We start from the raw sequence: 13,728 nt of genomic DNA on the forward strand, positions 1-13,728 counted from the left end.
TCCTCAGTTTTCGTCAGTAACCAGTAAGTGGGCTCAAGGACAGCTAGCACTCACAAGCATCTTCTAGCTTCCTCAACACTTCTGATCACAGCGGTTTTCGCACTCGGTGTTCTGTGAAAGTTGAGTGTTGTAGCGCAGAGAAAATAGCCCGTGATGGCTTGCATGTCTGCGCTGGAGGGTGCGGGCATTTGTAGGAAGCGCAGCAGTGAAGGCTGCAGCAGGTCCGCAAGTGACCGTCGCCTTCATAAACTATTTCTGCCAGCGTGAAGGTTTGCAGAGAGCCAAAATTTTCAGATAGACTGCCCAACTCTCAGCTCATAACTTTATAACATATTAAACTTTGTGTTTTTCTAAGTACACGGTTAAAAATCTTGGATTAGCAGCCAGTGCCAGCCACAAACTTTATAATGTTCTCATTAGCTGCGTCAGCAGCAGCATTTGAAGAGAACAAAACTCGCATCAGTGAAGCCCAGTGATGTGCACACGATTGTTGAATCATGCGACTCAGCTCTTCAGCTGCCTTTCAGCTCCGTTTATCTCAAATTGACACTTTTTAAATCATCGTATGTTTAATCCTTAGCGTCAACTGCAGGGATTAAAAACGCCCACCGAAAGCAAAGTTGAATGTCGTTATAGTGGTCATATTTGAGACTCACTTTAAGAAATTCAAACTTGCACAGTATTCTACTCATGAACTGAACACTGCTATATACCAGCGATCCGGACTATTCATTACCCTGAGTAGTCGCTTCTTCTTGACGATGACAACGCTGTCGGCAACGAACTCGACGAGCGCATGCACCCCATAAGTGAACGACAGCCCCATCATGCGATCCAAAGGGTCCTCGCCCTCCCCGTCCTTGATGGAGGCTGGGTTCAGCTTGAGTTCGTCCAGAAGCTTGACAAGTGCCTCGGGCTGCTTCCGCTTCGCGCTGTGGAGGTCAAGGCACATGTGGAACAATTTGTGCGCCTTGTCCTCAGCGCTCAGCGGCGTGGCGGGGACCTTCGCGTCCAGAGCACTCTCGTAAGCTTTCGTTGCCAGGTTGTGGTTCATCTGTAAATTAAAGAGATGTGTGCGGTACACAGCTGGCAGAAAAAAAAATGGCACACTAAAACAACCACGCAGGCCAGCCACAGTCACATGCTATTCGCGCAAGACACTGCAGGCGTGATTAATTAGTTTACTGGAAAGGTTATTAACTTGGACCTCTGGCAAGAACAAAAAAAAAGTAGCAGCAGTTGTCCTACGAAGCGTTAGCTTACACTGAGCCTCAGAAACCGTTTCGCACGTCGGCTATGTGCTCACGGTCGCATTAAGGTACAGGCAGGGCTATTACATTGGGCAAAGCCACGGCCATAACCTGAATTAGGTCGGCGCCATTCTTCACTGGGCTACGTGGCAGCGCGAACGTGGCGCAGTAGCGGTGCCCAGCCCCGACCTCCTTCTGTTGCGCCATGGAGGCTGAATTGTTTTTTTTTTCTCAACCGCCCTGGAAATAGGTTCCATTACGCTGTTTGTATGCCACGTATAAGCAGCACCTGACCTATGCGGTGCAGTCACGGGCAAGTGAAAACAGTTCGCTAAAAGGCAACGCACTGTTCTTGCAACATAGAGGTAACATGACGCGTACAACAAGGCTTATGGGGTAATTTAATCATTACCGTTGCGAGCGTAACAAATCTATTTAGGTCATTACTGTTCCTTTTTTTTACTCTGTTATGAACAATATTGTTTGATGAGCCACTTTTATAGTTGTACGTTAATAAAATACAATTAAAAACGGATAATACGAAATATATTGTTTTACACCATTTTGTAAGTTTATTAACACCAACACAACAGTGTCATTTATTTGTGTTAGGATAGAAAGAGTAGAAAAGAAGTCCCGGGTGCTTCGCTTCAGAGCAATTTATCCTGAAATAGACACGTAGATAAGTTATGTACAGAACTAAAAAACTTTTTCGATAATTCATCATAGTCAATACGCTGTTTTTTTTTTTCGAAAGCATTCGACCGTGCTCCCCATAACAGACTTGCTCAAACTAACCCACCTGAATATACATTCTAACGTTATTGCTTGGCTTAAGGCTGTCGTTGCATGTCGATCTCAGTTCATTGCAGTTCATAATCATCTTTCTTCTTCCTCGCCTGTTCCTTGGGGTTCTTCTGTTTCCCCACGGAAGCGTTCTGAGGCTTTTGATTTTCCTAATCTTTATCAGTGACTTACCCTCTTGCGTATCATTCACAATTAGATTATTCGCCGATGATTGTGTCATATGCAATAACATTGCTAACGACACTGACCGTCAATCCTTGCAAACGTATCTTGATTCCATTAGCAACTGGTGTTCGTCTTGGGTGGCCCTTATTACTTCTAAAATGAAGCTCGTCTCATTCACACGTAAGTCATACCGCATCCCGACATCTTACACTTTCCATAATAACTCGGTTGAACTTTCTACTCATAACAAGTATCTTCAGTCAAGCTTAGCTTGGAATTACCACATAAAATTAATTCTGGCAGCTGCTAACTTTATAAACTTTATGATTATAATTTGCTGCATGACGATTTCTTTCAGTCACACAATACATTTTTTCCCCGCAGCGATCACCCGTTCAAAGTTGAACGCATCTCATGCCACACTTGTGCTTTTTGCAAAATCATTCATACCTCGACTACAGTGGGCTGGAATAATCTACCATCGTACATCGCTACAGATATAAACTCTAAGTTTCAGGACCTGCTTACAAAAATGTCGGTCAAGCATTGTTCATTGGTTGTGTCACTTGTTTTATTCAGCTGTATTGTTTTTTTTTTTTGTAAGAGCATTTGCAACATTCCTCAAACGCACTTTTTGATTATTTTTTTCATATATGGGTATATTACTTGTTTTGTTTTGTGTTTTGCGTATTGTGCACGTATCATTATGGATTTTTATATTTGTGTATTGCACATTTTTGGTCCCCTATTTTGTTTTGCATTCTCGAGTGTCGATGCTCCCCCTATGTAATACCCTTGTTTGAGGGCCTTTAGGGGCTTTTATTAGATGAATAAATGAATAAACCTTCGTAAAGTTCGTTACTTTGATACCTACATTAAAAGAAATGCTATATTACATACTTATTATGCTGCAGCTATGCCTATTGTACCGCATCTAAAAATGTCACAGTAGATTACCAGAGCTACCAAAAAAGCAAAATTCGGAGAATTATCGAACCAGACTATAAGACTTGTGCACATATCTCCCACCCTCAGACGTGTAATAATAAAGCAAATTAACCGTAGTATTTGAGATTAATACATCACATTAAAATTTATACACTAAATAAAAACGCCATGTTTCTCCTCAGCTCGGTTTTTTCTGTGCAAACAGTGTGTAGAAGCACCACGAATCCGTGCTGTGACACGAAACGTAAATGATCGAATCCCTTTTTCGTTGAATAATTTCAGAAAAAGGATTTATTTTAGTGTTTGTCGAAAAATTCTCTGGGAATATTTTTGTTACAAGTTGGTAGGAATGCTTGATTCCACTGAGATTCGTATGCTTTGTTTTTACTGCGCACAGTTTGGAAAGTTTTTGACTCCTACTCCTATCCTTATGTCGTATATTTCTAGTGAAAAATATGTGGTAGAGCGTTTGTTTATTACATAAGCGCTGTTGTAATTTTTTTTGCATATGTGCATTGTACTCTCCGTGACTGCCGGATGAAAGCAAAAACCTTGTCAGGTTGTGGCTTTGGCTCTTGCTTCATATGTGTTCCTCCTCGTGTATGTCAAGGAAGAATGATGAGTGCTGAACTGTCTTTAAGGCGAAGAAGGTATTTTTCGTAGGCGCGCTACCTAGATTTTCTTCCCAGAACGAGGTTGCGCACCACGCTTACGTAACGCTTACCTTCGCGAGCATGTATTTTGTTGGAGACGTGAAGCGCCCACAGACGTAGGAATGAAAAGTCAAGCAAGGATCTACGCCAAAATGCATGATTTGGTCCAAATGTTGCAAGTTGCGAATACATTCATCGGAAATGCACTTCACAGCCGTCGCCTTCGTAGTGACGGACTCCTGAAAGTTGAAAAACGAACGAAAGGATTAATTCGCGCGTAAACCGCAGTGCATCGCTATAAAGTTGTCGATTCGGGAGCATTTACTCTTTACCTAACAATCTGCACACACTATAAACGCGAGCAGGCTGCTTACAGAAATCTCTTGACTGTTAGCGTCAATTTTGCAACGTGTGGAAACAAGGCTTCATAGGCTGCACATCTATGGACCTGGTATCGTTCTGAAGGTTTCGTGGAAATTAACCAGTGTCGCTCGAAAAGCACAGCTTGACTCGCTGCATGCAATGCCTATGCTCTCCGCTCCTTGGTAAAAAAAAAAACTAAAAATCTTTGAGTTCTCATGCAAATGACGTGAAATCAACTGGGACATGAGGCTAACCGTAGCAGAGCACGTGAAATTATAGAAACTAGTCGTTAGTTACGCCAGTGTTTTGAGTCACCACGTCAAATGTGTACGCGCTTCACCGGCGCCATGCCCTCTCAATTGCACAGCCGAATCAACATTTCCACTCGTACACTTTAAGTAACAGCGCGAGAGGCGGGACAAGGAAGACGGACAACACGGGCGCTGGCTAGCAACTGACTTGCTGATAGTAAGCGCTTGTGTTGTCTGTCTTCTTGTCCCATCTTTCGCGCTGTTACTCAAGATAAACTCTTACCACCTAGCACAACTGTCTACGCTCGTGTTTTCAGTCATAGATACGTCCTCTCATGAGAAATAGTATCCTGTGTGGAAGTAGAATCTAGTTTGCATCTTGCTTTTTTTCGCATCGCTCATAAACCTCTCTGTCGGGCGCGCAGATGTGAAAATACCTGCTCTTTTTGTCTATTTCGAACAGGTGCAGAGGCTTTGCGCTCCCGCTCGCGCCAGGTGCACACCACAGCACAGCAAGCAATGTGGCGGCGCCAAGGGAGCGCTTCTTGGAAAGGTGTGTCGCCACGCCGAACGTTAGCGGACAGTGTCCCTTCATCCTGTAATTCAAATTAACTGTGCTCGTGCAAGGTGCGGAACTTTTTGCACTTGCGAAGCATTTTCGCGAACACCCTCCCCTTGCATTTATTCGAAACATGGATCTCGAAGCTGAAGTACCTTTCCGCGCCCCGGGAGATGTCCATAAAAACTATGGCTCAAAGCTGTTTCTAAAGCGAAATAACGAAAACAAATAATACGGTGTTTATTCGCAATGATTAAATCCCGGAACTCCCGTGTTTCATCTCGTTTGCTGTCTTGCATAACTAGCAATCGCAATTTTAAAACAAATTATGGGCCACCTGCCTCTCTTATCCCGACCACACGGTGTTCAGTATTCAAAAAGTAATCTGCAAATAGAACTCGATTTTAACTTCAGCAACAAAATATGCAATAGTTGCCGTCTGGTAACTAGCTCAAGTTTAAATAGACTAATAATATGGAAGTATGCGAAAATTCAATTTCATAATGATCATGTACGTTTGTGTTTCGCACATTTTCCGTAGTAGTAACGCCGCAGATGAAACGAATGAACTGCAGCAACGTATCCGCCTTCTCTAGCGTGCGCAGCAATTAGGCAAGTAATCCTCCACTACTTTCTTCAAGCAATTCTAGCACTGTTGATCAAATGAACAATGATGCTTCGCGTTCCATGCGTAATCCTTGAATGTTTTTGGAGATCATGCATGGACATAATTAATACCATTAGCCATAAAACATTTTACATAGCTTAAGACTGCTTAACAGCTATATTATTCTTGCATACCACCACCTCTTAAAGTATTTCTTATTTTTTCGACTTGTCGCATTGATTCATTCGTGCGGTTATGAACGTGCTTTAAGCCAGCAAACAAAGGATTTATTTAGTTCCGCTTACAAGCAAGATGACCACATGATAAACCCGCCGACATTCCTCAGTCATGTGGTGCTGATGGTTTCATTGTTTTACTCTAGGAGATATAACATGGACGTGAGAAAGACAACCAATATCCCAGACCCCGCACCCAAACCGACATGGACGGGGATACTAGCCAGCGATGACCCTGCCGCCCAGGCCTACCCAACGGACAGATCAGAGCGGCTGGGAATCTCCAATGTAGCCCTGGAAAGGGGCCCACCCATTGAGGATTTGTATATCACCAGTAATAAACACTTCTGTCTCTCTCTCTCTCTCTCTCTCCTGTTTTGCACAAATAACGCCATAGAACAAGCTTTAATTTCACCCCGCAAAACGCAGACTATGAACCAAAAGTATTGCTGTTATTCTGAAATTAAATTCCCGGAAGGAGCCAGCGTTGCCAGTTCCACTGCGACGCATCCCTTACCAGCTGGACAAAAAGTTCCGGCTGAGCCACCATTTCGGTGATGGAAAGAAAAAATGAATTATGCCAAAAAACACTTACCTGTGGAAGGGATCTTATGATCGTGACAATAGTCATCACAACAGCCACAATCACTACGACGGGAAGAAGCACCCAGAAGAGACTTGGGGAGTGCTTCTTGTGGACATCTTCCTAGAAAAGTGCAGGTGAGGTGTGTGAGGTCTGCCTGGATTCTGGACAGTCAAATAAAAACCGGAACATTTCCTCGAGCAACGTCATATGTAATAATTGGGGTGGTCCTGATGCCGCGTCTTCAAGGTTGAAACCGAACAGACGAGTGCGCGATCTTGTTAACTATTCAAAAATCGTCCCATGCGCTAATCTGGCTAAAAATTGGTTAAAATTGGTTTTTTGGGGGAAAGGAAATGGCGCAGTATCTGTCTCATATATCGTTGGACACCTGAACCGCGCCGTAAGGGAAGGGATAAAGGAGGGAGTGAAAGAAGAAAGGAAGAAAGAGGTGCCGTAGTGGAGGGCTCCGGAATAATTTCGACCATCTGGGGATCTTTAACGTGCACTGACATCGCACAGCACACGGGCGCCTTAGCGTTTTTGCTCCATAAAAACGCAGCCGCCGCGGTCGGGTTCGAACCCGACCGCGGCGGCTGCTGAAGTGGGAACCAGATGCTGGGTTTAAAGGGCTCTATCACACGCGTTGCTTTACAGAGTAAGCTTTCGAGAAATATCCTCTGGCACGCGTGTGGCACCAAGTGGCGGGGAAGGTGTCGCCCTCTTTAATATGCAGTGGGTGTTCACACCCTATCCTGTGCGCTAGCTTCATTCAAGTTGAAAAGCAACGCTGCCTTCGCGACGACGAGTGGAGCGCAGAACAGGCGCAGCACTCACAACGTGGGGTGTTTGCGTAACATGAAAGTATTGAAACAGATCCGAAGCAATGTGACATGATCGCAGTCGAATTTTTCAACTGAATGTGATGTTTTTACGATTGTAGCCACATTCCCTTTTGTTCGCACTTTGCCGCTTCTCCCCTCGGGCGATCGCTATCTCCCCCGCACGTCCCCGTTTGCAGCCTCGGAATACTAAAAAACGAGCGCGTCCACTGATGGAATTCTTTTTATTTTTTCAATTATATTTTATGCCGCTTTAACGTAATGATGGCTGGATCTGTACTTTGAACATCACGCTTTGCGTCGTTGAGCCATGAAAGCTTCGGTCCTTTGAAATTACTTTCCGCTCTTCTGAAGCTTAAAAAAACGCCAGCCTTCCTTGGCTTGTGACGCGTCGGCGGTGCGAGCTGGGCGCACTGGGTTAAGCTCAGAAGAGTGCCGTAATTTACCCAAGTTTTCAGTCAACCAGTGAGGCAAGCTCGATGAGATCGGAGTGTACGGTGCGTACGACGGCATCTACCAAGGAACACGGCTCATAAGCACAGGGGACATTCTAGCTGTCCCTATTCACTCACTTGCACTAGCAAAGAATCTTCCATATTTATATATTTTCTCCGTCGTGACGAAAATATTGCACACATGAAAGCTCAAGTTCTAGTTTGGTGCATCCTTCTTACTGCCAGTACATTTTGTGCTGCACCACGACATCCGCTCCTTCGACGAACCTTTGCAGTCCCGCTTGTTGCCAGCATGACGTTTGGTTCATCACATTTACCGCTACCTTCTTTTTGCTCGTAGACAGAAAAAAGTACGCACACTATGGTTATCTCGGGTGCTCAATTGTATCAAGTGTCCTGAAATGCTTGTTTGCACAACGGTAGCCGTCAGCCGCTTGTAGCGTTGAGCCAGCCTCCGTAAATCATTGACTAATATAGCGGCGATTAGGTCCTTATACAAAACGTACAAAATTGACTTACACCTGCTTGAGGAATGGAGAGGGCTTCATTTCTGCTGTCACCTTGAGACTGAACTGGCCGGACATCTTTCATCTTTTCCGACGACGCCTTACCTTAGCTTCTTCCTCCTCTGCCTATTCTGCCGTCACCAACCTCTTTCTTCTCTTCTTGGAGGTAAAAAGAAAAGCAGGAGCAGCAGGCACTATCACGGGAGTGTAGCAGCAACATAATTTTTTTTTTTAATGTGACGGGGAAAAAATTTTTAGCTTTGGTAATCCAGAACTCGAGCTTTTAATTCGCCGCTTCTGAGTCCTCGTCTTCATTTCTTTTTCCACTTTTCTTCATCTAGTTCGCTAAAGCACACCACTGAGCGTGCCCGGCCTATGTACTAGCAGTGAAGAGGGAAAAAAACTGGATAGGAGATATTTTCTTTGGGTCGAAGTTGGCCCATAAACGAGACCACGGCTAATACATGCCCTATCGTGTTTCCCTCAAAGGCTGTGCGAGAGTGAAGAATCGATTGTGGCTCGAGGCACGAACGAAGGCGGAAATGTTCACCAATGCCCAAGAAAGAAAGGGGGAGAAATGGCACTCGGATGTGAAAATCAACAAGAAACGACAACCGCAAAAGAATGAATGATTTTGATGCTAAACTTCGCAAAATGGTTTCACCCAGCTTACTGTACAGCTGACATAAAGAGGAGAGACGCGATGAAATACGTTGGCGCGAGTGTTATTCCAAAACTTGCGTTACCACATTGCCATTCTGTAAGTCACCGCTGCTGTTGGCCATAAATGAATGGAACGCACTGCCATCCAGCAAGTCAGCCGTACCGAATCAACGTCTTTTCAAGCAGCTTTACTAACATTGTTCAACACAGAAAATGCGTCATACAGTGCTTGACTCCTGTGTCAGTTATGAATGCCGTTACATTTTGCCGGTACCCTTTTGCTTTGCTTATGTTGCGTTGTTCCTGTGCTGTGCTGAAGAATGCCTGAGCTTGTTTTATGTTACAACGTGTTTTCACAGTCCATGAATCTTCTGTTATGCAGAAATATTAACTCAACTTTACCTGCTGTACATTTTCTATCATTTGTTATCGATTGCTGCTTCTCTGACACATCCCATCCTATATGTAATGCCCAGTTCTGGGCCTTTAGGGTGAATAAATAACTAAATAAATATGAGTATACGAACGATGCACGTCAGTTTGCTAGATATGAGGCTCCGTGCGGAGTTCTATGTGAAAGTATGCTCGACGAGTTTGTGCGCAGATGCAAGCACGCAAAGCAGAAGTAAAATATTCGGCTGCTTATCCCAACGAAACTCGGCCGTGGCGACCACATTGCGATGGAGGTGGAATGCGAAAAGAGCCCGCGTGCTGTACGATTTCAACGAACATCAAAGAAACCCAGGAGGTCCAAATTAATACAGAGCGTTCCACTTCGGCGTCCTTCATTGTCCATGTGTCGCTTCGGGGCGTTAAACGCCGCATACCAAAAATGTCGAAGTGACCAACGTGAACATATACCGGTGTCCGGTGTCGGCTGGGTGGCTATTCTGCAAGCGTAACTTTGGAGTGTGCACACAGGGATCACTGCCACAAAAGGTTCTTGAAAGGATAACAAGTCCGGCTATTTGCTTTTTACTCACGTTGAGGAGTATGAAAAGCAACCAGCCAGACAAAATATGGCATGTAGAAAAAGGACGGCAGAGGAAGGCGCTCGTTTCTTCGCCATAAAAAATGCATGGCTGTAATCTTTGAAGGGGCCCCTACGCAAAGCCATTGGCACGTCATTAAAATAGACTCGCTGGAACAGTAAAGAAGGCCCAATGTCAAATTTTGCACAAAAGCGTAGAGAGCTGCGCTTCGCTAATGAAACTGGCCGCTACAACCGCAGAATAAGAAAATCCCCTTCATTCTTCCTTAGATTCATCCGTGTAAACAATGACCGCTTCAGTTGTTTTCGCCCATAGAGCGGCTCGTTTTGACGGAAGAAACAGTGGAAAGCTCAGCAGCCTTCTTTCCCCCCCTGTTCTTTTGTGTCTTGCATTTTGCTCCAGAAATTTTCACTCCGATCTGCGCGAAGCAGCTCGATCGAAACGGCCTGATGGCTTTTCATTTCCGTATCCGCGGGTCTCTGGAACTAATATTTCACATCAGCCAGGTTGAACTCGGCGTACTCTTGGTACCTTCTGCCTCCACCGCACCCTTCCCAAAGACTGTTCAATTTCCGCTCCCTGAAAAATTGCAACACGGCTGATAATCAAAAATCGAACCTCACAAAAAAAACTGTACGTTTTCTGCAACGCAGTACTAGACGTGGGTACCGGTCTCTTGCGACCAATTTAGTAAAAAAAAAATTTAAGGAACACAATTCTATCTGTGCTAATACTTCTTGACGAACTTGTTCCGGGATGTCGGCTCTCAGGTAGATTGTTCGCCTGTAATGTACAGCCAGCGCATGCCGGTTTCGAAATCCTCGTCCAGCTTGCTGGACTGACGGGTTGGATTTAAGCGCCGATTGCCTGCTTCCAAAATTCGCCAAACACTACACGCTGGCTGTGTGGTATTGCTCGTCTTTAGAAACGTTTGTAAAGCTGTAACTTTTTTTTTATCGCTGCGACGTTTCTTTATAAAGGAAACAAAATAACGTCAAAATGCTATAGTCGGGTCGAACAGGTCGGAAATTTTCTTTTGCACAGAATTTTTCTCTTTAATTCATCGCTTCTACAAGACTGACCTGTGGTGTGGTGCGCACTAATCGCGTAGTTAATTCCTTGTCAGATTATTATCATGCTTCACAACAGCGCAGGTATAGAGTATGACCCAACGCTACGACTAAACAGTATTTGTTTTCTTCTGAGCATAGCAGTATGAGGCCTTGCTCCTTGTGTTTGCGCTATATAAAGTGATCTGCTTGCGTCTTTAGTATATGCATACCCTACGCTTTGCGTGAACTTCGTGACCCACTGCAAATGGTTGCTTCTGCACTTGACACGCCAAGGAAATGAAGCTTGTCTCCTGCACCCACTCCTTTCCCCCTCTTGGAGTTTTCTCAGACGGGCTTGCAACCCCTCCCCATACGTGGCGAATTATCACGTGCGGCCTTAGTTGCGCTGACCTCCTGCGACACCATCAATATACCGTCAGAGTTGCCTGTAGCGGTTTGACTAGCATGGTTTTTTTTTTTTTTTTTGGGGGGGGGGGCACATTGGTTGCAAGAAAAACATATGCACAATTAAATACTCACGGCTTCAACACGGGTTTATTCTGCTTGAATAGAATATTTTGGCAGTTTCGAGCACCCTGATTTTATAAACTGCGCAAGAATACCTGTAAGCTTCAGTTTCTTGTTAGGTAAGGCATTAACGTTAGCAGTTAGAATCGGTGCAGTGACTTTCGTCCCCATGTGCTCTGTCCGCTATCAATAGGCGGACCATAATAGTTGCCGTCATGGTTAGTAAAATTATTGCTAAGGTGTGCAAGAGATTTTGGCCGCCACTTGCGCTCTAGCATCAGTATATTAACATCTATATGGTTACAAAAGAATCAGAGACCGACGCAGTCTCGGCTGACGGGAAGCCGCTCCTGCGACGTGCATCAAGGAGATTGGCCCAAGGCACCCATAGGCTGACGAGAGAGTCGCCTGCTCTTGACACTTTCGGGTCACAGCGTCGTTTCCGCACCCGTCGCTCTACCCGCCTTGAATTGTGCGTTTACCTCGTTGCCTCGCCTTGACGGGTCATGATATGCACTTAGCATCAAGAATGAAATGAAGGACAAGCCTGAAAGGCAGGCATGGTTTTTCATGGTTTGCTAGCGGCCTAACGCAGGCTCATTCTTTCCAGCACGATACACATGGGCTAGATCATGGGCGCCGCGATATTTGGTCACGTGATCGCGCAGCAATTTTTGGCCTTTCAGACCCTGTGGTTTCAACGGCTGCCTGCGCTGGCGAGCTCTTGAAAATCACTGCTGAGACTTCTGCAGTGGGTAACGAGGTGTAAAGTGACGCAAAATGGTTGTGCGCATGTGGGCAATGTTATAGGAGTTTTGTGCAGCGGGTTTCGCTTGCATGCGTGCCTGGCTGAATAACGGGTCCACAGTACGCATGTGCAGAACGCTCTAGCTCAAATAGGGCTAGCGCACGCACGCAATTTTCAGAAGTTGGCGTTGCGGCTTTTGCGAACTTGAAGCGTGAAAGCATGACGGTTCTCTTCGAAGCGAAAACAGCCCTCTTCAGACCGAATGCATAGTTGTTATGGTTCCGGTCGGCATGTTCAAAACTGTGATGCTGGTTTTCACTAATACCGCTGTCACACGGCATTTCTCGAAGGCCTTTCCATCAAAGGCGCCTTTTTTCACCACAGGATCGAAAGCTTAAAGCAGCAGCGACGCAGCTACACGGTGCAGCCCAAAGGTGAAACAGTCGTTCAGGCTTAGCACCCACTGCTGTGCTCGAAGCGTGAAGTGAGTGTTTTAAAATTGAAGTGGGGTATTCTGTTAATTCTTTGAGCTCAGACAATTTTTTCTAATTCTTATTGCTTCCTTAAGAGTACTGCAACAGCTGCTCTCATCAGCAGGAGCAGGTTTTGTGTATTGCCTCGGCCACCAGGGGCACTCAGTGTTGCTGCAACAGCACTTTCACTATCTTGAAATCTGGGCATAAAATATAAACACCCGTGCAAAAAGCAAAACCCGCTACACCTTTCGCATTAAAAAAAGAAACGTTTTCAAACATTGTTGGCTGTATTTATTTTTTTATTGCTTTTACTTTTTGACGTTGGATGGCACTGCGATCGCAGGTTCTCGAAGGCCGCGCCTTTCGGCTCCAAAGGTCTCTGACGAGCGCCTTCGCCTCCAAGGCCCTTAGCGGTAAAGGCGCAACATTTGTGCCGTGTAGCTGCACTCCTTACGCCTTCGGATATAAGGGCCTGATTCTCAAAGGCCTTTGCGGTGCCCGTGTGATAGGAAGACTTAGTTCGCTTCAACAACGAAGTGTAAACTAAAAGATTTCTGTGTATTTTAAATATGCGCTAAAATCTGGCGCTTTTGGGCCTTATGGGGCCTCCAGCGTCTATGTAACCGCTCAGGAAATAACATAAAATGGTTTTACGGCGTCTACGTGAGCGGAAAATCCCCGTAGAAGCAACCTAGGTGGGCCACCTAGATCATGTGACCTTGTGGCGTCATTATAGCCTGCCCACCGGATTGTGAGCCAACTGACCACCGTGGCAGGTGGCAGTTAAATCTTCCGCTTGCCTATGAATGTAAAGTCGAGAATGATCATTTCCTCACATACGGGCATTAACTGATTAACGCTAACACGGTGTACCCTTACGGCGGAGCTGAAGTGACTCCGCCAATTTCCAGCTTCAATTTTACTCAAGAAATTAGGTTGAAATTCATAGAAGGACTTTAAGCATTGTATGTATGGGATGAAAAGAATTCTTGCTGTAACGACAACTGTATATTTGCATACTCTTCATTAACAAGATGGCATTTA

The 13,728-nt window shown here is 45.1% G+C and overlaps 1 protein-coding gene across 1 annotated transcript in view; it reads right to left on the reverse strand.

Annotated features, from left to right (window-relative positions):
• The window catches only part of LOC144094643 (neprilysin-like), a 40,780-nt gene extending 34,247 nt beyond the window's left edge, over window positions 1-6,533 (reverse strand). The window contains exons 1-3 of the mRNA XM_077628569.1: window positions 6,435-6,533; window positions 3,895-4,062; window positions 737-1,054 (exon numbers count right to left, since the gene is read on the reverse strand). Coding sequence (XP_077484695.1) covers window positions 737-1,054; window positions 3,895-4,062; window positions 6,435-6,470 — 522 coding nt within the window. The 5' untranslated portion in view covers window positions 6,471-6,533. The remainder of the gene's footprint in view (window positions 1-736; window positions 1,055-3,894; window positions 4,063-6,434) is intronic.
• Between the last annotated feature and the right edge of the window lie 7,195 nt (window positions 6,534-13,728).

Source organism: Amblyomma americanum, chromosome 1 (assembly GCF_052857255.1).
Source record: "Amblyomma americanum isolate KBUSLIRL-KWMA chromosome 1, ASM5285725v1, whole genome shotgun sequence".
Lineage (NCBI taxonomy): Eukaryota > Metazoa > Arthropoda > Arachnida > Ixodida > Ixodidae > Amblyomma > Amblyomma americanum.